The following is a 23570-nucleotide window of genomic DNA, read 5'->3' as shown; positions in this document are numbered from 1 at the left end:
TAGCATAGTGGTTGGGACCCTTTCCTTCCATGCGGCTAACCCCGGCATCCCATAAAATGATTCATTCGATCCCAGCATCCCATATGATACAAGCCTGAGAAGTGACTTCTGAGCTCAGAGCCAGGAATAAACCTTGAGGACCACCAAGTGTGGCCCCAAAACAAAGACCCCAACCATATAAATGTGACCAACAATACAACACAACCACCCTTAGGGTTTACGTTCTTTTTTTTTTTTTTTTGAAGTGGGGGCCCAGACTCAGTGGTTTTCAGGAGTTATTCCTGGCTCTGTGCTCAGGAGTGGGTCCTCATGATAATGGTGGGAGCATATGCAAAGCTTTGCCTCTCTGCAGTATTCTCTCTCTGGCCCTAGCGGGGTTTATTTTTAAATTAAAATAAGAGGCAGGGCTGTAGTAATAGTACAGTATGTAGGAGCGCTTGCCCTGCATGTGGCCAACACGGGTTTGAACCCTGGCACCCATATGGTCCCTATGTACCACCAGGAGTAATTCCTGAGTGCAGGCCAGGAGTAACCTGAACACTGCCAGGGTATGACTTCAAAAGAGAACAACAACAAAAAATAAGTCTCAAGAAAAAATTCTGGGAGTTGTAGCAATAGCACATTTGCCTTGCATGCAGCCAACCTGTGTTAGATCCTCAGCATCCCATATGGTCCCAAGCCTGCCAGAAGTGACTTCTGAGTACAGAGCCAGGAGTGACCCCTTGTGTACTACCAGGTATGGCCCAAAATAAAAAAATTAAAAAAAAAACACCCCTTGCTCCTATATATATATATATATATATATATATATATATATATATATATATATATATATATATATATATATATATATATATATATATATATTTACCTTAGGATATATCTTTTTTTTTTTCCCCTTAGGATATATCTTAAGGTAAAAAAGAAACAATATTAAGGGTCAGGAAGATGGCTCAAAGAGCTGGAGTATGGGCCTGGAGAGATAGCACAGTGGTGTTTGCCTTGCAAGCAGCCAATCCAGGACCAAAGGTGGTTGGTTGGAATCCTGGTATCCCATATGGTCCCCCGTGCCTGCCAGGAGCTATTTCTGAGCGGACAGCCAGGAGTAACCCCTGAGCACCGCCGAGTGTGGCCCAAAAACAAAACAAAACAAAAAGAGCTGGGACACATGCTTTGCATGCCAAAGGCCCAAGTCTGGGCCCCTAGCACATGGGTCCCCACTCACTTCCAGGAACAACTCTCCAAGCACAAAGCTGGGAATAGCCCCTGAGCAAACTTCCAGGCATGTGCTGAAACTCCAAACAATTTTTAGTGAAAGTAACAAACTGAAGTTAAGTATAGGCATCTAGAATTCTGCTTAAAGCTTATCAGGGGCCCCTGAGCTTGGTTTTGCACAGCACAAAGGGACTCTTCCTAAAGTACCAGGAATGGAGAGTGGCTCCTACCCTGCGGCCCAGGCGAGTGAGCAGACCCTCGTCGTCCAGGGCCCCCAGCGTGTACAGCTGCTCCATGGCTGTGATCAATGTTTCCATTGGCGGTGCATCCATGAAGTCGAAGGACAGCAGGTCATTGATGCCCATGGCCTACAACAGAAGGGAGCAAGTGTCTAAGAGGCAGCTCCACAAGTGCTAGAGTGGAGAGAGACGACTTCTTAGGCCTTCTTACTTCAAACACAATCAGCAAGGTGAGCAAGGACAAAGCTTGGAAAGAATTTACTTTCTCAAGAAGCTTGAACAAACCCTTCCTCAATGGGGGCGTCAAAATTAACAACAAAAAGACCAACAACTGGGCCAGAGAGATAGCATGGAGGTAGGGCATTTGCCTTACATGCAGAAGGATGGTGGTTTGAATTCCAGCACCACATATGGTCCCCAGAGCCTGCCAGGAGCGATTTCTGAGTGTAGAGCCAGGAGTAACCCTGAGCGCTGCTGGGTGTGACCCCAAAACAAAACAAAACAAAAAAACCAATAACCCAACAATTCCATTTTTTTTGTTTGTTTGTTTGTTTTTTGGGCCACACCCGGTGACGCTCAGGGGTTACTCCTGGCTATGCGCTCAGAAGTCGCTCCTGGCTTGGGGGACCATATGGGAAACCGGGGGATCGAACCGCGGTCCATCCAAGGCTAGCGCAGGCAAGGCAGGCACCTTATCTCTAGCACCACCGCCCGGCCCCTAACAATTCCATTTAAAAGTGGGCAAAGGGGCCGGAGAGATAATGTGGATGACCCGGGACTGACCCGGGTTCAATCCCTGGCACCCATATGGTCCCCCGAGCCTGCCAGGAGTGATTTCGGAGTGCAGAGCCAGTAGACCCTGAGTGCCACCGGGTGTGCCTTCCCCCCAAAAAAAGTGGTCAAAGTGGGAGACCAGTTAGGGAAGAGAAGGGACCATATGACAATGGTAGTTGGACAAGAATTGGGTGCTGAAAGGAGATAAAGTGATATGCATATACTCCTTCCTTCAGTAACACAATTGCAAATCAGTGTCTAAAAGGGAGGGAGACAGGAAAGAAGAGAAGGGGGGAGAGAGAGAGAGAGAGAGAGAGAGAGAGAGAGAGAGAGAGAGAGAGAGAGAGAAATATGTCTGCCACAGAGGCAGGCAGGGGAAGGGCAGGAGGAAAATGAGACAATGGTGGCGGGAAATGTGCACTAGTGAAGATTGTTATACACTGTATGCCTGAAACGCAATCACAACTTTGTAAGTGTAAAAACAAAACAAAACAAAATGAGCTGTATTATGAGAAACCTTGTAATCACAGTGTTTAAATCAAGTAATTAAAAAAAAAATGGGCAAAGGACTTGAATAGACGCTTCTTCAAAGAAAATAGCCAAACAGCACATGAAAAAATGCTCAACATTGCTAGTAATTAGGGAAAGGCAAATCAAAGACACAGGAGGGGCCACTCACTGGAATGGCTATTAAAAAAAATAAATAAATGAAAGAACAAGTGTTGGCAAGAAAGTAGAGAAAAAGGAATCCCTATAATTTGCTGAAGGGAATATAAAATGCTGAAGCCAAGATGGAAAACAACTATCATTCTTCACTATGTTAAACATAGAATTATCATATGATCCAGCATTTTCACTTGTAGGTATGTATCCCAAGGAACTGGAAGCAGGAATTCCAACAGATAACTGCATGCTAACAACATTCACAGTGGCACACCCATAGTAATCAACAGGTAGAAACCATCCCAAAGTCCATCAATAGATAAATCAACCAACACACAAGATACACACAATCTGAAATATATAGTGACTCTCACTCACTCTTAAAAGGGAATAAAATATTTTTGCCACACCCAGCACTGCTCAGGGTTTACTCCTGATTTGTGCTCAGGGATCATTTTTGGTGGGGTTGGGAGACTGTAGGACATGCTGAAGATCAAACTTGGGTTGGCCATGTATAAAGCAAGCCTTCTACCTGCTGTACTATCACTCCAGCCCCCCAAAGAAATGAAATTCTGACCTATGCTACAACATGGATGAACCATAAACATTGTATTTAAAATAAGCCAGATATGGCCCGGAGTGATAGCACAGCGGTGTTTGCCTTGCAAGCAACCAATCCAGGACCAAAGGTGGTTGGTTCGAATCCCAGTGTCCCATATGGTCCCCCGTGCCTGCCAGGAGCTATTTCTGAGCAGACAGCCAGGAGTAACCCCTGAGCAATGCCGGGTGTGGCCCAAAAACCAAAAAAAAAAAAAAAAGCCAGATACAAAGACTATCACAGAATTTCATTGATGAGAAGTACCTTTAAAACAGGCAAAATTCTGGGGCTAGGAGGGTAAGTACAGTGTACAATGGACAGTACTTGAGTTACATATGCCAGACCTGAGTTTGATCTGTGGCATCGTATGTGGTTCTGAGCCCAGTAGGAGTGATTCCTGAGTGAAGAGCCGGAAGTAAGTCCTAAGCACTGTTGGGTGTAATCCAAAATGGAAAAAAAAAAAAAAGGCAAAATTCATAGAAGCAGTGGTAGAAGCTCATAGAAGCCCACTGGTAGAGAACCTGCCTTGCATGCATGGAGCACAGGACCTGGGTTCAATCCTGGCACACAGAAACAACAACAACAACAAAAGAATAGGAAAGAAAGGGAAGGGTTATTAAATGAACAGATGGGTAGTTTCTGTTTGGGATGATAAAAAGGTTCTGAAAATGGAAAGTGATGAAGGTTATACAACACAATAAATGACGTTAATGCCATCACTGCAATACGTTGTGTCTTACTACAATTTGCTGAGACTGTTCTAGTTTATGTGACTCTTATGTCCATCATTTCCATGTTTGGTACTAACTTAGAGGGTAGGATTGCGAAAGTGACAAAGGTGACTCCCCTGGACTAAGAGTTCACCAAGGTGGGCCCGGAGAGATAGCACAGCAGCGTTTGCCTTGCAAGCAGCCAATCCAGGACCAAAGGTGGTTGGTTCGAATCTCAGTGTCCCATATGGTCCCCTGTGCCTGCCAGGAGCTATTTCTGAGCAGACAGCCAGGAGTAACCCCTGAGCATCACCGGGTGTGGCCCAAAAACCAAAAAAAAAAAAAAAAAAAAGTTCACCAAGGTAAAACATATAAAACCACAACCCAGGGCAATCTGCACGCCTGGCACACAGTGAGCTGTCAGCATCTGTTTGCTCATCTGATGAATAAATGAAATGACTGAACGATGACTATCCACGTATTAGACTAACCTCAGTTTTCTGCTTCTTTCCCACAAGCTATCATGCCCATAAACACAGCATGAGTTCCATAAATGTTTGTCATATGAATAATAACTGGAAGGAATTATGTTTGCAATCAGGAAGTGCAGTGCTTCATGTCTATACCTGCCATATCTCCTTCCTCTTCACAACAGACACAGACAGACATATACACAGATCTTGCAAGAAGAGGACTCAGAGCAAGATCCCCCTATGAAGCATAGGCAGCTCTGAGCAGAAATGAGCCCCAGATGCCTTTCCATCTGTGCTCCGGAGACCTGCGCAGGCTTCTCTCTGAAGCTCTGTGTCAGTCTCTCCTATGGGGAAATGAAGAATAAACCACAACAGCGTGCTCCATGCCCGTTCAGTGCCAGGGCATTGGGGCGGGGTGTGAGAAGGGCCCCTCATCTGGGAAATTACTCAGGCAGCTCCCCTGCCAAGAGAGAATGAAGGTCCTCGTGGGACCGAGAGAGGAAGAGCACTAATTCAGAATGAGAGCCAGGCCCCCAGAGGGCCTATCTGAAACCCAGACTGAGGGCTCTCTTGAAAAGTTTTTGGCGTGCGAGTTCTGCTTCTGTTCAGAGAAGAGAGGGGCGGTTCTGGGGTGAGGGAAAGTGTATCTGGGCCACAGTTTGGCCCTGGGTAGACTTTTCTCAAATCCTATTAGAAAAAAGACTCCAGACTAAAATCTCTTACAACCAAATATCCTGCTGGTTGTTATGGTAAGGGAAGAAATGTGGGTCCACAGCAGACATGCCCACTCAGCCCTGGCCTTGTCGTGGAGAGGCTGTTATCTCAGCTGCCAGGGGACTGTTTTTAGGTTACTGCAGTATTTAACAAGGTTCATAAAACCAGAGCCATTTGCAAAGGCTAGAGGATTGGCCCGTCCCACCAGCCCATTCTAACAAGACAGTGATTTCTACCTTGAGGGAGAGCACCGTGCTCGCTAAGTTAGTTCTCTGGATTTCCGGCACGTTGGTGGTGAGCATCTCATCCCGGTAGGCACGTTCTGTATAGAGCCTGTAGCACTTCCCTGGGCCTGTTCGCCCAGCTCTGCCAGCACGCTGCTTTGCCTGAGCCTGGAAGGGAAGGTACATATATGGATATATATTGCATCCCTCTTAAACACTGCTGAACAGCTATGCCCAGGAAATCGGCTAAAAGGGAGACATTTGGCAACCATCAAAATCAGAAATGTCGTTTATTTCACTTCCTTTAGGACCATTTCTAAGACTATCAGTGCTCATTACCCCATCAAACCCATAGCATTTTAACAAAGTTTGTTTAGTAGGCCCACTCATAAAGTCCACAGATATGTCTTTAGATTAGTGTGGCACAATGTAAGAGAAAGCCCAGAACAAGAAGACAAAATATTACCCCCACTGATATTACCTGAAATAAGCATGATGTTAGTCACATCAATAGCAACCCTGTAGTTTTAAAAACCTAATTTTAAAAATTAGGTACTGAGGATCGAGTGACAGAATTGCATGTAGGGTGTTTGCCTTGTACGCAAACAACCCAGGTTTGATCCCTGGCATTCCATACGGTTCCCTGAGCCTGCCAGGAACAATTTCTTTTTTTTCTTTTTTTGGTTTTTGGGTTACACCCAGCGGTGCTCAGGGGTTACTCCTGGCTGTCTGCTCAGAAATAGCTCCTGGCAGGCACGGGGAACCATATGGGACACCAGGATTCGAACCATCCACCTTTGGTTCTGGATCGGCTGCTTGCAAGGCAAATGCCGCTGTGCTATCTCTCCGGGCCTGCCAGGAACAATTTCTGAGCGCAGAACCAGTGGTAACCCCTGAGGTCTGCCGGGTGTGACCAGAAAAAACAAAAACAAAAAACAATAACAAAAAAACTATTGTAGGGGCCGGAGAGATAGCATGGAGGTAAGGCATTTGCCTTTCATGCAGGAGGTCATCGGTTCGAATCCCAGTGCCCCATATGGTCCCCCGTGCCTGCCAGGAGCAATTTCTGAGCCTGGAGCCAGGAATAACCCCTGAGCACTGCCGGGTGTGACCCAAAAACCACAAAAAAAAAAAAAAAAAAAAAAACTATTGTACTGGGAATCAGAGCAATAGGATGCTAGCTTTGCATATGGCTGATCTGAGTTCAATTGCCGGCATTCCATATAGTTCCACAAGTAAGCCAGGAGTGATTCCCGAGTACTGCCAGGTATGACCCAAAACCGAAGAAACCAGCGAACAAAAAAGAATAAAATGACATACTAGACAAAACAACAGGCAAAGCACTAATGTCTTACTGTGAGAAGCCCCAAGTTCAATTCTCAATACCACAAGGCCTGCTGAGCACCAGAGGGTTTGCCCTGGAGGTCCCCAGCATCACTTGGGCCAAGCATTGAACCATCCAGCCCAGATGACCACCAGATCCCCCAAGTACTGTCTGGAAGATATTCCTCATCCCCAAATTTATAAGGACAGACATGCCACTATGGCAGAATACAAAGAGAGAATGGAGGAAGTAACAAGCTGGATTTCCAGGAAAGCTCTGGGCAGAAGCCACTATACCTGAGAAATGGGAGTCACCACCAGCTGATCTATCCCCGTTTTGGAATTGTAAACTTTCTGCTTCACAAAGCCCGGGTCCACCACGTAGTAGATGCCGTCGATGGTCAGCGAAGTCTCGGCGATGTTGGTGGCAATCACGACCTGCAAACAAGAGGGAGCCAGGGTGAGTGGGTGGCCTGGCTCAGCTCTAAGGAATGAAATGAGACCTTCTTCCCTCCTTCCTTAGACAATCTGAGAGCACTACTTTGACTCAATTTGGTCCCAGAAGGGTTATGGGGGGGTGGGGGGATGGGGTAGGGTATGACCTCATTTGAAGGCCTAAATGAGATGTGAGTGGTTCCCTAGAAGAAGACTGGAATAGATAGAGAAATGCTACGGCCAATTAAAGCCAACTTCATTTGGCACAAACAGCTACATAGCTCATTCTCTAGATCCAATGTTGATTGTTACAATTTTAATTTTCTAGCACCCTGGGAAAGCAGACTTCCTGGCATTACATGTACCAGTGCAAAATGAGATTTTTCTTCTCCCACAGGGACATCAGGATTACAAAATGGGCTGTTTGTGTATGTGGAATGAGAGAGATTTTTTCCCCCCTGCTCGTAAAAATGAACCAGGAGGAGGCAGAGAAATTTCAGTTTGTGTGCGTGCAGCAAGGATATGTGATCTAGATTATTGGTCTCCACTCGGCACTGCCACTGTTCCTCTACCCAGAGGTTCAGCTAATAAAACACAACTGCCAGGAAGAATTATTGCTAGAAGGCACCAGAACATCTCACATCAGGCCAGCATCTTACTGGTCCACAAGGCTTGTACATGCCACAGAGCATCAGTAGTGGTGCCGAGAGCTAAGTAGAAAGAACAAGAAGAGGGGCTGGTGCAGTAAGGCCTTACATATGGCTAACCCAGGTTCAATCCTTGGCATCCCATATGGTTACCCAAGCACTGCAGAAATAGTGAGTCCTGAATGCGTAGTCAGGAGTAAGCCCTGAGTACTGCCGGGTGTAACCCAACCTTGAGGGGGGAATTTTGGGGGGAAAGAGAGAGAGAGGAAGGGAGGGAAGGAAGGAGAAAGAGGAGGAAAGAGAGAAAGATGGAGAGGAAGAGAGAGAAAAAGAGTGGGGGAAAGAGAGGAGAGAGAAGAGAGAGAGTAAAGAGAGAAAAAAAAGAGAAATCACTATCTCTGCCCCCTCCTATTCCCCTTTCATATCCCCTTTTCACACCATCCTCTGTCCAGTTACCCAAGTCAGCCACCTGGAAATCATTCCTAACCCTTCCCCCACCTCCACCTACTACATCTTGTCCATCCTAACTTGTTTTATCTTTTTGTATTTTTTTTTGTTTGTTTGTTTTTTGGGTCACACCCGGGAGCGCTCATGGGGTTACTCCTGGCTCTGCACTCAGAAGTTGGCCCTGGCAGGCATGGGGGACCATATGGGATGCCGAGATTCAAATCACCATCCTTCTGCATGTAAGGCAAATACCCTACCTCTACGCTATCTCTCCGGCCCCTGATCTGAACTTGTTAACAGTTATAGCTGCCCTTCAAAGTCATCTCCCACTTGCAGGAATATACACAAGAAAAATAAAAGCACAGGTCCACACAAAAACTTGTAAGCAACTGCATTATTCATAAGAATTAAAATATGGAGACACTTGGGGGCCTCCCCAGGCATCCCCTGACGGCTTGCCTCGGCTGAGGTGAGTGTTTGGGGGCCGGAGTTGCAGATCAGGCTGACTGCTGGACCCCTAGGCCCGGCAGACATTTTGGGACCTCCCCCAGCCTGCATCAACCTGGGAACTTTGACCTGATTCAGCATTAATCTCTTCAAGGCGTGTCTCGCTGGGGCTGTGAGTTTTCTGTTGGAGTTGTGGATTGTGCTGGTTTCTTTGCTTGGCAGACACTTGGGGGCCTCCCCAGGCATCCCCTGACGGCTTGCCTCGGCTGAGGTGAGTGTTTGGGGGCCGGAGTTGCAGATCAGGCTGACTGCTGGACCCCTAGGCCCGGCAGACATTTTGGGACCTCCCCCAGCCTGCATCAACCTGGGAACTTTGACCTGATTCAGCATTAATCTCTTCAAGGCGTGTCTCGCTGGGGCTGTGAGTTTTCTGTTGGAGTTGTGGATTGTGCTGGTTTCTTTGCTTGGCAGACACTTGGGGGCCTCCCCAGGCATCCCCTGACGGCTTGCCTCGGCTGAGGTGAGTGTTTGGGGGCCGGAGTTGCAGATCAGGCTGACTGCTGGACCCCTAGGCCCGGCAGACATTTTGGGACCTCCCCCAGCCTGCATCAACCTGGGAACTTTGACCTGATTCAGCATTAATCTCTTCAAGGCGTGTCTCGCTGGGGCTGTGAGTTTTCTGTTGGAGTTGTGGATTGTGCTGGTTTCTTTGCTTGGCAGACACTTGGGGGCCTCCCCAGGCATCCCCTGACGGCTTGCCTCGGCTGAGGTGAGTGTTTGGGGGCCGGAGTTGCAGATCAGGCTGACTGCTGGACCCCTAGGCCCGGCAGACATTTTGGGACCTCCCCCAGCCTGCATCAACCTGGGAACTTTGACCTGATTCAGCATTAATCTCTTCAAGGCGTGTCTCGCTGGGGCTGTGAGTTTTCTGTTGGAGTTGTGGATTGTGCTGGTTTCTTTGCTTGGCAGACACTTGGGGGCCTCCCCAGGCATCCCCTGACGGCTTGCCTCGGCTGAGGTGAGTGTTTGGGGGCCGGAGTTGCAGATCAGGCTGACTGCTGGACCCCTAGGCCCGGCAGACATTTTGGGACCTCCCCCAGCCTGCATCAACCTGGGAACTTTGACCTGATTCAGCATTAATCTCTTCAAGGCGTGTCTCGCTGGGGCTGTGAGTTTTCTGTTGGAGTTGTGGATTGTGCTGGTTTCTTTGCTTGGCAGACACTTGGGGGCCTCCCCAGGCATCCCCTGACGGCTTGCCTCGGCTGAGGTGAGTGTTTGGGGGCCGGAGCGCGGCCGCTCCGCTGCGCTTCGCGGCCGCGCACTCCACCTCGCCAATGAGTACCACCACAACACGTAGAAAAACCCACAGCGTAAGCGAGACAATGGGGAGACTACGCAGACCAACTTCAACCATAGAGAATGAAGATGGAAACTCTGATGACCCAACAACGACCAACTACCTAAGCAGTCTTTCAGAAATGGAGTTTAGAGACGAAATATGGAGGTTGCTATCAGATATCAAAGAAAGTATAAATCAGAGCACTAATAAAAATCAAGAGAATATGAAGACAGAAATCAGAAAACTCCAAACTGAAATATCAGATCAGATAACAGGTCTGAAAAACTCAATAGACGAATTGAAGAACATAATGGATGAGTTTTCCAACAGGTTAACAGCAGCTGAGGATAGAATTAGTGCTTTAGAAGATGAGATGCATAACAACTTTACACAGCAGAAGAGATTAGAAAAAAACCTCAAATCAAATGATCAGACAATGGAAAATTTACTCAAAGAATATGAGAAGATGAAAATAGAAGTCTTTGATAAGCTCAACAGAAACAACTTCAGAATCATTGGAGTTCCAGAGACCCAAGAAGAAAATCTTCAGGAAGAATCAATGGTTAAGAACATCATCACAGAGAAACTACCAGAGCTAAAGAAAACATGTGACCAAATCCTGCATGCCCGAAGAGTACCAGCTAAAAAAGACCCCAGTAGAAACACCCCAAGACACATCCTAGTCACCATGATGAAACCCACCGATAGAGATAGAATACTGCAAGCAGCAAGATCGAAAAGGGAAATTACATTCCACGGAGCATCCTTGAAATTTACAGCAGACCTGTCACCAGAAACACTCAAGGCCAGAAGGCAGTGGTGGGACGTAGTGGCAAAACTCAATGAAATAAATGCTTCGCCAAGAATATTGCACCCAGCAAAACTAAGTTTCAGGTTTGACGGATGTATACACGGCTTCACAGATAAACAACAGCTCAAAATCTTTGCAGACTCAAAACCAGCCTTAAAAGAAAAACTGAAAGATCTACTCTAAAAACAAGACAGAACAAAAAACACACCAAACTTCTACACAAAGATGGCAATAAATCCCATGACAATTATTTCTCTCAATGTCAATGGACTAAATGCACCAGTTAAGAGGCACAGAGTGGCGAAATGGATCAAAAAACTGAAGCCAACCTTCTGCTGTCTACAAGAAACACACCTGAATAGTCAGAATAAACATAGACTCAAAATCAAAGGCTGGAGGAAAATCATTCAAGCAAACAACACCCTTAAAAAAGCGGGGGTGGCCATACTAATATCAGATGACACAAACTTTATACTCAGAAAAATTGTAAGGGACAAAGATGGATATTATGTACTAATCAAGGGATTTGTACAGCAAGAAGAAATCACTCTCCTAAACATATACGCACCGAATGAGGGTCCAGCAAAGTATTTAATACAATTGTTGACAAATCTGAAGAAGGATATCAATAATAACACAATAATTGTGGGAGACCTCAACACAGGCTTGTCAACACTTGATAGGTCAACCAAATGGAAACCCAACAAAAATATACTAGACCTGCAAAAAGAAATGGATGAAAGAGGCCTAGTAGATATATATAGGGCACTCTATCCTCAGAAACCTGGATACACATTCTTTTCCAATGTACATGGATCATTCTCCAGGATAGATCATGTGCTGGCACATAAAACATACCTCCATAAAATAAAAAAGATAGACATTTTGCAGGCTGCCTTTGCTGACCACAAGGCTCTGAAGTTAGATGTGAACTGCAAAGGGACACAGAAGAAAAAATTTAACACCTGGAAGTTAAACAGCCTCATACTCAATAACCAGTGGGTCCGAGATGAAATCAAGGAGGAAATCAAAAGGTTCCTGGAAACAAATGACAATAAAGACACAAACTATCAGAACTTATGGGACACAGCAAAAGCAGTACTGAGAGGAAAATTTATAGCTTTGCAAGCACACATCAGGAAGGAAGAAGGAGCTTACCTGAGTAGCTTAATGACACAGCTAATAGAACTAGAAAGTGCTCAACAAAAGGACCCAAAAATAGGGAGACAGAAGGAAATAACAAAGCTGAGAGCAGAAATCAACGAAGTGGAAACCCAAAAAACAATCCGAAAGATCAACGAAAGCAGAAGTTGGTTCTTTGAAAAAATAAACAAGATTGATAGACCATTGGCAAAACTCACAAAGCAAAAGAAAGAGAGAAACTTGATAACGCGTATTAGAAATGAGAAGGGGGAGATCACTACAGATACTGCAGAGATTCAAAGGGTATTCAGAGAATACTTTGAGAAACTCTATGCCACTAAATATGAGAACCTGGAAGAAATGGATAAATTTCTGAACTCATATAACCTTCCACGGTTGAATAAAGAAGAGGTAGCATATCTAAACACCCCCATAACTATTGAGGAAATTAAAACTGTAATCAAAAATTTACCCAAAAACAAAAGCCCAGGCCCTGATGGATTCACGAATGAATTCTTTCAAACCTTTCAAGAGGAACTACTACCAATTCTGGCCAGGCTCTTTTATGAAATCGAAAAAACAGGAATACTTCCAAATAGCTTTTATGAAGCCAACATCACCTTAATACCAAAACCTGATAGAGATGCTGCCAAAAAAGAAAATTACAGACCAATATCCCTGATGAACACAGATGCAAAGATCCTCAACAAAATCCTGGCGAACAGGATCCAGTGCCTCATCAAGAAGATCATTCACTTTGATCAAGTAGGTTTCATCCCAGGAATGCAAGGATGGTTTAACATCCGTAAATCTATTAATATAATACACAACATAAACAACAACAAAAATAAAAATCACATGGTCATATCAATAGATGCAGAAAAAGCATTTGATAAGGTTCAACACCCATTCTTGATTAAAACTCTCAGCAAGATAGGAATAAAAGGAACCTTTCTCAATATAGTCAAAGCCATCTACCAGAAGCCAGTGGCAAATATTATCCTCAATGGAGAAAAACTAAAATCCTTTCCTCTAAATTCTGGTACAAGACAAGGCTGTCCTCTCTCACCACTCCTATTCAACATAGCACTGGAAGTACTTGCTATAGCGATTAGGCAAGAAAAAGATATCAAGGGAATTCAGATAGGAAAGGAAGAAGTCAAGCTCTCACTGTTTGCAGATGACATGATACTCTACTTAGAAAACCCTAAAGACTCTACCAAAAAGCTTCTAGAAATAATAGATTGGTATAGCAAAGTGGCAGGATACAAAATTAACACACAAAAATCAATGGCCTTTTTATACACGAATAATGATAGGGAAGAAATGGACATTAAGAGAACAATCCCATTCACATTAGTTCCACACAAACTCAAATATCTTGGAGTCAACCTGACTAAAGATGTGAAGGATCTATACAAAGAAAACTACAAAACACTGCTCCAAGAAATAAGAGAGGACACGCGGAAATGGAAACACATACCATGCTCATGGATTGGCAGGATCAACATCATTAAAATGGCAATACTTCCAAAAGCATTGTACAGATTTAACGCGATTCCTCTAAAGATACCCATGACATTTTTCAAAGAAGTGGATCAAATACTTCTGAAATTCATCTGGAACAACAAACAACCTCGAATAGCTAAAGCACTCCTTGGGAAAAGGAATATGGGAGGCATTACTTTCCCCAATTTTAAGTTGTATTACAAAGCAACAGTTATAAAAACAGCATGGTATTGGAATAAAAACAGACCCTCAGATCAGTGGAATAGGCTTGAGTACTCAGAGAAGGTTCCTCAGACATATAACCACCTTGTTTTTGATAAAGGAGCAAAAAATCCTAAATGGAGCAGGGAAAGCCTATTCAACAAGTGGTGTTGGCACAACTGGTTAACCACTTGCAAAAAAGCGAACTCAGACCCCCAGCTAACACCATATACAAAGGTAAAATCCAAATGGATTAAAGACCTTGATATCAGAACTGAAACTATAAGGTATATAGAACAACATGTAGGTGAAACACTCCAGGACATTGAGACTAAAGGCATCTTTAAGGAGGAGACAGCACTTTCCAAGCAAGTGGAAGCAGAGATAAACAGATGGGACTATATTAAGCTGAAAAGCTTCTGCATCTCAAAGGAAATAGTGCCCAGAATACAAAGGCCACCCACTGAGTGGGAGAAATTATTCACCCAATACACATCAGATAAAGGGCTAATATCCAAAATTTACAAGGTACTGACAGAACTATACAAGAAAAAAACAACTAACCCCATCAAAAAATGGGGAGAAGAAATGAACAGACACTTTGAAAAAGAAGAAAGGCAAATGGCCAAAAGGCACATGAAAAGATGTTCAACATCACTAATCGTCAGGGAGATGCAAATCAAAACTACTATGAGGTACCACCTCACGCCACTGAGATTGGCACACATCACAAAAAAGGAAAACAAGCAGTGCTGGCGGGGATGTGGAGAGAAAGGAACTCTTTTTCACTGCTGGTGGGAATGCCGTCTAGTACAACCTTTATGGAAAGCGATATGGAGATTCCTTCACAAACTGGAAATTGAGCTTCCATACGATCCAGCTATACCACTCCTAGGAATATACCCAAGAAGCACAAAAATACAATACAAAAAACCCTTCCTTACTCCTATATTCATTGCAGCGCTATTTACAATAGCCAGACTCTGGAAACAACCAAGATGCCCTTCAACAGATGAGTGGCTGAAGAAACTGTGGTACATATACACAATGGAATACTATGCAGCCATCAGGAGAGATGAAGTCATGAAATTTTCCAATACATGGATGTACATGGAATCTATTATGCTGAGTGAAGTAAGTCAGAGGGAGAGAGAAAGACGCAGAATGGTTTCACTCATCTATGGGCTTTAAGAAAAATGAAGGACATTTTTAACAATATCTCAGAGACAAGAGAGATGAGGGCTGGTAGGTGCAGCTCAGGACATGCAGCTCATCACATAGAGTGATGAGTGCAGTTGCAGAGATGACTACACTGAAAACTATCATAAAATGTGAATGAATGAGGGAAGTAGAAAGCCTGTCTCGAGTACAGGTGTAGGGGGGTGGGGAGGAGGGAGATCTGGGAAATTGGTGGTGGGAATGTTACACCGGTGAAGGGGGGGTGCTCTTTACATGACTGTAATCATACAACTATAATCATGTTTGTAATCACGGTGTTTAAATAAAGATAAAAAAAAAAAAAAAAAAAAAAGAATTAAAATATGGGACAACTAGGGGTTGGAGAGACAGCACAGCGGTAGGGCATTTGCCTTCCGTGTGGCCAACTCAGGATGGTCCTGGATTCGATTCCCGGCATCCCATATGGTTCTCAAACCTGCCAGGCGTGATTTCTGAGTGCAGAGCCAGGAGTAACCCCTGAGTGCTGCCAGGTATGACCCCAAAATTATAAAAAAGATAAAATATGGGACAACCCAAGTAAAAGTCCACCAATTGATAAATGAATAAATCCCCAAAAGCTATCCATCTCCTTTCTTAGTGTCTCATGCTTCACGATCAGAAACATTCAAATTTTGGGTGTGGACTATTCTACAAAAGACTGTTATTCAGCAATCAAAAGGAATGTAGTCTTTATATGTGTTACAACATGGCTAAGTTTTGGAAATAAGTGAAAAATGTTGAATCACTAAGCACCACATGTTACAGGATTCCATTTGCAAAGAATGCTCGGAATGTCATCCACAGGTAATGGGTGTGGCTCAGTGGCAGAGCACACGCCTTATGCTTGTGATGTCTTAAATTCAATTCCTGGCGCTGACCAAAAAAAGAAAAAAAAATTCCACAAGAAGATCAAAGATATGATCAATGGGTGATTATCAAAGCAGAGTGCAGGCTTTTTGCATGCTTAGTCCTGGGTTCAATACCCAGGACCATGTGGTTTCCTAAGCACCCCAGGGAGCAATTCCCAAGCACAAAGCAAGGAACTCCACAAGGGGCTGGAGCGGTAGTACAACAGAGAGGGTGTTATGCCTTGCGTGTAGCCAACCCAGGTTTGATCTGAAAACCTCCAAGAGTCATCCCTGAGCATCAAGCTACTAGTAAACCCTGAGCACAGAACTTTTTTGGGTGTGTCCTTCAGCACATCTCCCAAAAATTGCACCAAAAAGAAAAAGGAGAACAAGGGCTGGAGTGGTGGCACATGCGGTAGGGCATCTGCCTTGCATGCTCTAACCTAGAATGGACTGCGGTTTGATCCTCCAGTGTTCAATATGGTCCCCCAAGCCAGTAGAGATTTCAGAGGGCATAGCCAGGAGTAACCCCTGAGTGTCACTGGGTGTGGCCCAAAAACCGAGAGAGAGAGAGAGAGAGAGAGAGAGAGAGAGAGAGAGAGAGAGAGAGAGAGAGAGAGAGAGAGAACATTTCAAATGCAAATCCATACAGAAAGTAGAGTTTTTAGAGCTGGAGTGATGATACAGTAGGTAGGGCACTTACTTTGCATGCAGCCAACCTAGGTTCGATTCCCAGCATCCCAGTAAGTCCCCACTCCCCCTAGAAGTGATCTCTAAATGCTGATTACTGAGCCAGGAGTACCCCTGAGCACTGCCAGCTGTGGCCCTAAAACTAAAAAAAAATTTTTTCAGGGGATAGGGCAGACGGGTGAAAGGGAGGTGATTATAAAAAGATATGGGGGGGGCCGGGCGGTGGCGCTGGAGGTAAGGTGCCTGCCTTGCCTGCGCTAACCTAGGACGGACCGCGGTTCGATCCCCCGGCGTCCCATATGGTCCCCCAAGAAGCCAGGAGGTACTTCTGAGCACATAGCCAGGAGTAACCCCTGAGCCTCACAGGGTGTGGCCCAAAAACCAAAAAAAAAAAAAAAAAAAAATTAAAAAAAAAAAAAAGATATGGGGTTTCTGGGTCAGAGTGATATCACAGAAAAATGGGTGTTTGTCTTGCACTTAGCTGACCCGGGTTTGATGCCTGGCATTCCAAATGGTTCCCTGAGCCTGCCAGGAGTGATTTCTGAGTGCATAGCCAGGAATAAGCTGAGTACTGCCAGGTGTGGAACAAAAACCACCACCAACAAAAAAAGATATAAGGTTTCTTTTAGGAGCAATGGTCTAAAGTTAACTGAAGTGGGCCAGAGAAATAGTATAGCAGATAACTGGCTTGCCTTATATGCAGCTGACACAGGTTCAATCCCTGGTATCCCAAATAGTCCCCAAGCAGAGCCAGGAGTATCCCTGAACACTGCTGAGTATGGCCCAAAAAACCAAAATATCAACAATAAAATAAAATTAACTGGGACCAGAGGGATAGCACAGAGGTGGGGTGTATGCCTTGCATGTAGCCAATCCAGGACGGACCTTGGTTCGATCCCGGGTGTCCCATATGGTCCCCCGAGCCAGGAGCGATTTTTGAGCGTACAGCCAGGAGTAACGCCTGGGCATCACAGGGTGTAGCCCAAAAAGCAAATAAATAAATAAATAAATAAACAAATAAATAAATAAATAAATTAACTGTAGTGATTAATGAATTGATAACAATTATTAATGGTGGGGGCTGGTAGACAGGACAGTATTATGACTGATGTTTGTCTTGCACATGGCAGACTGGGTTCAATCCCTAGACCCTATATCATTACCCAAATCTGTCAGAAGTGATCCCTGTGTGCAGAGACAAGAGTATGTCCTGGGCCCGGAGAGATAGCACAGTGGCATTTGCCTTGCAAGCAGCCGATCCAGGACCAAAGGTGGTTGGTTCGGATCCCGGTGTCCCATATGGTCCCCCGTGCCTGCCAGGAGCTATTTCTGAGCAGACAGCCAGGAGGAACCCCTGAGCACCGCCGGGTGTGACCCAAAAACCAAAAAACATAAAAAAAAAAAAAAAAAAAAGAGTATGTCTTGAGCACAGCTGGTTATGGTGCAAGAAAAACCCCAAACAAACAAAAAAATAACCAACTGTAATGACTAAAATTCTCTGACTATACAAAACTACTGAATGGTACACTTGTTTATTTAGGTTTTCGGGCCATACCTGAACAGTGCTCAGGGTTATTCTTGGTTCCACACTCAAGGATCAAGAGGCCAGATAGGATGCTGGGGATAAAATCTTTGTTGGTTGCATGTAAATTAAGGACCCTTCCCTCTGTCCCACCTCTCTGGTCCTGAGTGATATGCTTTATTTATTTATTCTTTGGGTTTGGGGGTCATACCTAACAATGCTCAGGGCTTACTTCTGGCTCTATACTCAGGGATCATTCCTGGAGAGCTTGGGGAACCATATAGGGTATCAGGGATCAAACATGGGTTGGCTACATGCAAGGTAAGGGCCCTACCCATTGTACTTGCTGAATGATATATTTGAAAGGAGTGAATTGTCTCTAAAAAAGCTATTTTTTTGTTTTGTTTTGTTTTTTTTTGTTTTTTTTTTGGGGGGGGGGGTCACACCCAGCAGCACTCAGGGGTTACTCCTGGCTCTATGCTCAGAAATCGATCCTGGCAGGCTCTGGGGGACCATAAGGGATGCTGGGATTTGAACCACTGTCCTTCTACATTCCACGCTATCTCTCCAGCCCCTAAAAAAGCTATTTTTAAAAACCTAATGTAGACTGAAATATAGCTCGGTGGTAGAGCACAGGCTACCTTAGTTATAAGGTCTGAGATTTGATCCCCAGAATCGAAAAATAGCTCCCTGTCTCCTTTGCCCTTGTCTTAGATATCTTTACATGTTCCTTTTTGCTACAGCAAGTCCACAACTCTTGAAACGGTCATGAACTCTCCCCTCTAGACTGTTCTGTTAGCTCAGAATGTGTCTTCCTGCCTTCCTGAATGCCTCAGGACCTTAGATCCTTACTTCCTATGAGAACTAAGCTGGGGAGCACCCGTTCAAAGCATCTAGAAGCACGTTCATAGTACCTGTTAGAAAACTGATCACTCGGGCCCGGAGAGATAGCACAGCGGTGTTTGCCTTGCAAGCAGCCGATCCAGGACCAAAGGTGGTTGGTTCGAATCCCGGTGTCCCATATGGTCCCCTGTGCCTCCCAGGAGCTATTTCTGAGCAGACAGCCAGGAGTAACCTCTGAGCACCGCTGGGTGTGACCCAAAAACCAAAAAAAAAAGAAAACTGATCACAGGGCCGGGCGGTGGTGCTAAAGGTAAGGTGCCTGCCTTGCCTGCGCTAGCCTTGGACGGACCGCGGTTCGATCCCCCGGTGTCCCATATGGTCCCCCAAGCCAGGAGCAACTTCTGAGCACATAGCCAGGAGTAACCCCTGAGCGTTACCGGGTGTGGCCCAAAAACCAAAAAAAAAACAAAAAAAAACAAAAAACTGATCACTGGAGGATGCCCCATGGCAAATAGGTCTCACTTCAGACTGCAAAGCTGATATCTACCCCAAAGCCTGGCAGACACTCAAAATGTCTGTCAAGGAGGAGATGAGAGGGAAAGGAGCAGGAGCCACAAGCAAGACTTTCATTCCTTATCAAAAGGTAACAAGTGAGGCTGGAGTGATAGCACAGAAGGTAGGGTACTTGCTTTGCATGCAGCCAACCCAGATTTGAGTCCTAGTATCTAAGATGGCTCCCTGAGTGCCACCAGGAGTGATTGCTGAGTGCAGAGCCAGGAGTAACCCCTGCTGATCACCAGGGATGGCCCCCCCAAACAAAAACGAGACAGTAAAAGGTGAGACTTGCACACCCATAAGTAATCCCCACTCAAACTGGCTGTACATGGCTTCAGAGCACACTCGCCATTTCTGCCCAGTGTTACCTTTCTGCTGCCAGGTGGTGCAGGGTCGAAGATCCGGGTCTGCATCTCACTGGGCAGAGCAGAGTACACAGGGAGGATAATCAGCTCTGGCACATCAGGTCCCAGGGATTTCATTCTTTCGTACAGAATCTCACAAGCAGTATCAATCTCTTCTTGACCAGTCAGGAAGACGAGGATGTCACCTAAAAGTACAAGAATCTGTTTACTGGGGCCGGGAAGGTGGCGCTAGAGGTAAGGTGCCTGCCTTGCAAGCGCTAACGTAGGACGGACCGCGGTTCGATCCCCCGGCGTCCCATATGGTCCCCCCAAGCCAGAGGCGATTTCTGAGCTCATAGCCAGGAGTAACCCCTGAGCGTCAAACGGGTGTGGCCCAAAAACCAAAAAAAAAAAAAAAAAAAAAAAAAAAAAAAAAAAAAAAAGAATCTGTTTACTTTCTAGCTGCGTGTGTCCTGTACAAAAGCCAGAGAGACAGAATAACACTCTAGGGCTCAACAGGCTAAGCACAAGCTTTCCATGCTGGAGGCCCAGGTTCAATCTCAAGGACAGGGCTGGCAGAAACCCCCAACACAGCTGATAGTGACCCACTGACGCAACAAATAGCCAAAAATAAAATAAAATAAAATAAAGTAAAATAAAATAAAATAAAATAAAAGCTACTCAAAAAAAATAATAATACACGTAGGGATGAAGCAATAGTACAGCAGGTAAGGCACTTGTTTTGTATGCGACTGGCCCCAGTTCTATCTCCAGCACAACATTTGCCTCCTGAGACCCTTCAGGAGTGAGCTCTGAGCACAAAGCCAGGAGCTTGACCTGCATTGTATGATTTGGCCCCAAAACAAACACAAACAAAAAAAGTATGTTCTGACCCCTAGTGAATCAAGGCAATGTGTAAGGCAAGCACCTACCCCTTGTACCATCACTCTAGTCGTCTAAAAGCATTTTTTAAAAAAGATGAGCAAAAAATTATAAAAAGGGGCCAGACATGTAATACAGTGAGTAAAGTGCTTGCCTTGATGTGGCTGACCTCAGTTCAATCCCCGGGCACCCCCTAAACTTTGTAAGGAGTGATCCCTAAAGAAAGAGCGAGAAGTAAGTCCCAAATACTGCCAGGAGAATTCCCCTCTCAAAAAAAGAGACAAATGCATCAGAACTTTTTGTTTTGGGGCCACAGCTGGTGATGCTTGTGGGACCAAATGGAATGCTGGGGATGAAACCCGGGTTAGATGCATGTAAGGATCTAACCGCTGTTCTATCACTTGGGCCATATATCAGAACTTTGCCTATGAGGAAAAGTGCTCTTTCTCCTTACCTGGTGGTTCTGTTAAATGGATCTGCATGACGGTGATCAAGCTAGCATCCAAGTAATCTGTCTCGGGTTCCTTTGTGTACAGTATTTCCACTGGATATGTTCGACCTGGGATGGTAAAGATGGGAGCCTCATAGAAGTATTGGGAGAATTTCACTGCGTCCAAGGTGGCTGACGTGACGATCAGCTTCATGTCCTGCCGCTTCTGAACTGTCTACAAGGGAACACAAAGTAGCTTACTACTTACTAGAAAAGTCACCAAAGGACCCGCGCGAAAACCCCAATTCTCAGAACTCAGTTTCAAACAAGAAGAGATGACCAGAGGAACTCCTCACCTTTTTCAACAAACCAAAGAGCACGTCTGTGTGAATGGTCCTCTCGTGCGCCTCATCCAACATGATGATGGCGTACTGAGTGAGGTCGGGGTCGATCAGGCACTCTCGGAGCAACATCCCATCGGTCATGTATTTGATGACTGTTTCGGGGCTGGTGCAGTCCTCAAACCGGATGGTGTAGCCTACCTACAGCAGAATGGAAGCGAAAATCTGATGATTCTGCAATCACTGGGTAAAATTTTAGCCTAAATTGAAGGGGAAAATAAAAACGAATGCTACCAGGACCAAACAGCCATATGAACATTGAGTTCATATGGAAATAAAAAATGATCAGATTTAAACACCAAACCCAAAGTCAACAACAACAGAATCGATACCCCATCTACAACAAGCTATACACAGAGGGAAACAGTTACACTAGCACTCCAGGGGGCAAAGGAGGGAGATATGGGACACATGCTGGGGAAAAGGAATAGAGGGAGGACAACCCCGGTGGTGGAATGGCCCTGATCCATTGTCACTATGTACCTCAAATATTATTCCTGTGAAAGATTTGTTATTCACTTTTGGTCACAATAAAAAAATTTTTTTTTTCTTTGTGGTTTTTGGGTCACACCCGGCAGTGCTCAGGGGTTATTCCTGGCTCCAGGCTCAGAAATTGCTCCTGGCAGGCACAGGGGACCATATGGGACGCCGGGATTCAAACCGATGACCTCCTGCATGAAAGGCAAACACCTTACCTCCATGCTATCTCTCCGGCCCAATAAAAATTATTAAAAAAAAAAATTTAGCCTAGTCAGATTACCTGTGATTCTTTTTTTGGACCACACCCCACAGTATTCAGGGGTTACTCCTAGCTCTGCTCTCAGGAACCACTCCTGGCAGGGCTTGAGGAAGCATATGTGATGCTGAGGATCGAACCCAGGTCTACTGTATACAAGGCAAGTACCCTGCCCACTATACTATCACTCAGGCCCAGATTACCCATATTCTTTCTTGTTAACTAAAGAACATTTTATTTGTCTCAAGATTTCATCTTGAGGATATAACTGAACTGAGATATAGACCAGCCCCACACCATCCTGAAGAATTGTTAGTATAGTGAATACTATTGGAGCAGAAGTGAATAGTTGAAGATATGAAACCAACAAGAACTGACAAAGAACAACCTCTGTCTAAAACATTGTTAAAAAAAAGTGGGGGGCGGGGCAGAGAGATAGCATGGAGGTAAGGTGTTTGCCTTGCATGCAGAAGAATAGTGGTTTGAATCCCATATGGTCCCCTCAGGCTGCCAGGAGCGATTTCTGAGCATAGAGCCAGGAGTAATCCCTGAGCAATGCCAGGTGTAACTCAAAAATACAAAAAAAAAGGGGGGAGGGCGGAGAGATAGTATGAGGTAAGACAATTGTCTTTCTTTTTTTTTTTTTTTTTGGTTTTTGGTTTTTGGGTCACACCTGGCAGTGCTCAGGGGTTACTCCTGGCTGTCTGCTCAGAAATAACTCCTGACAGGCACAGGAGACCATATGGGACACGGGGATTCGAACCAACCACCTTTGGTCCTGGATCAGCTGTTTGCAAGGCAAACCGCTGTGCTATCTCTCCGGGCCCAAGGCAATTGTCTTTCATGCAGAAAGTCATTGGTTCAAAATCCCGGCAACCATATAGTCCCCCGAGCCTGCCAGGAGCGATTTCTGAGTGTGGAGCCAGGAGTAACAAACCCCTGAGTGCTGCCAGATGTGACCCAAAAACCAAAAAAAAAAAAAAGAGAGAGAGAGAGAAAGAAAGGCAGAAGGAGGCAATGAGGTTTTTAGATTGAACAAGAGCCTCATATTTCATCAATACATTTAATCCAGACTAGAGTGGATCAAATAGAACCAGGATTATTAGAATACAAAATACCCACTATAGTTTGCTGTACACACTTGTATTCCTAAAAACCCCTATCCCTCTAATGCTTCCACCTCAATTAT

The 23570-nt window shown here is 45.0% G+C and overlaps 1 protein-coding gene across 1 annotated transcript in view; it reads right to left on the bottom strand.

Moving 5' to 3' along the window:
* Nucleotides 1-23570, bottom strand: part of DHX8 (DEAH-box helicase 8) — a 44257-nt gene that overhangs the window by 4127 nt on the left and 16560 nt on the right. The window contains 6 exon segments of the mRNA XM_049778960.1: nt 1446-1583; nt 5623-5778; nt 7231-7371; nt 19957-20138; nt 21269-21479; nt 21601-21786. Coding sequence (XP_049634917.1) covers nt 1446-1583; nt 5623-5778; nt 7231-7371; nt 19957-20138; nt 21269-21479; nt 21601-21786 — 1014 coding nt within the window.

This window comes from Suncus etruscus, chromosome 1, assembly GCF_024139225.1.
Source record: "Suncus etruscus isolate mSunEtr1 chromosome 1, mSunEtr1.pri.cur, whole genome shotgun sequence".
In the NCBI taxonomy this organism is placed as follows: domain Eukaryota; kingdom Metazoa; phylum Chordata; class Mammalia; order Eulipotyphla; family Soricidae; genus Suncus; species Suncus etruscus.
This window is presented reverse-complemented; position numbering and strand designations above follow the sequence as displayed.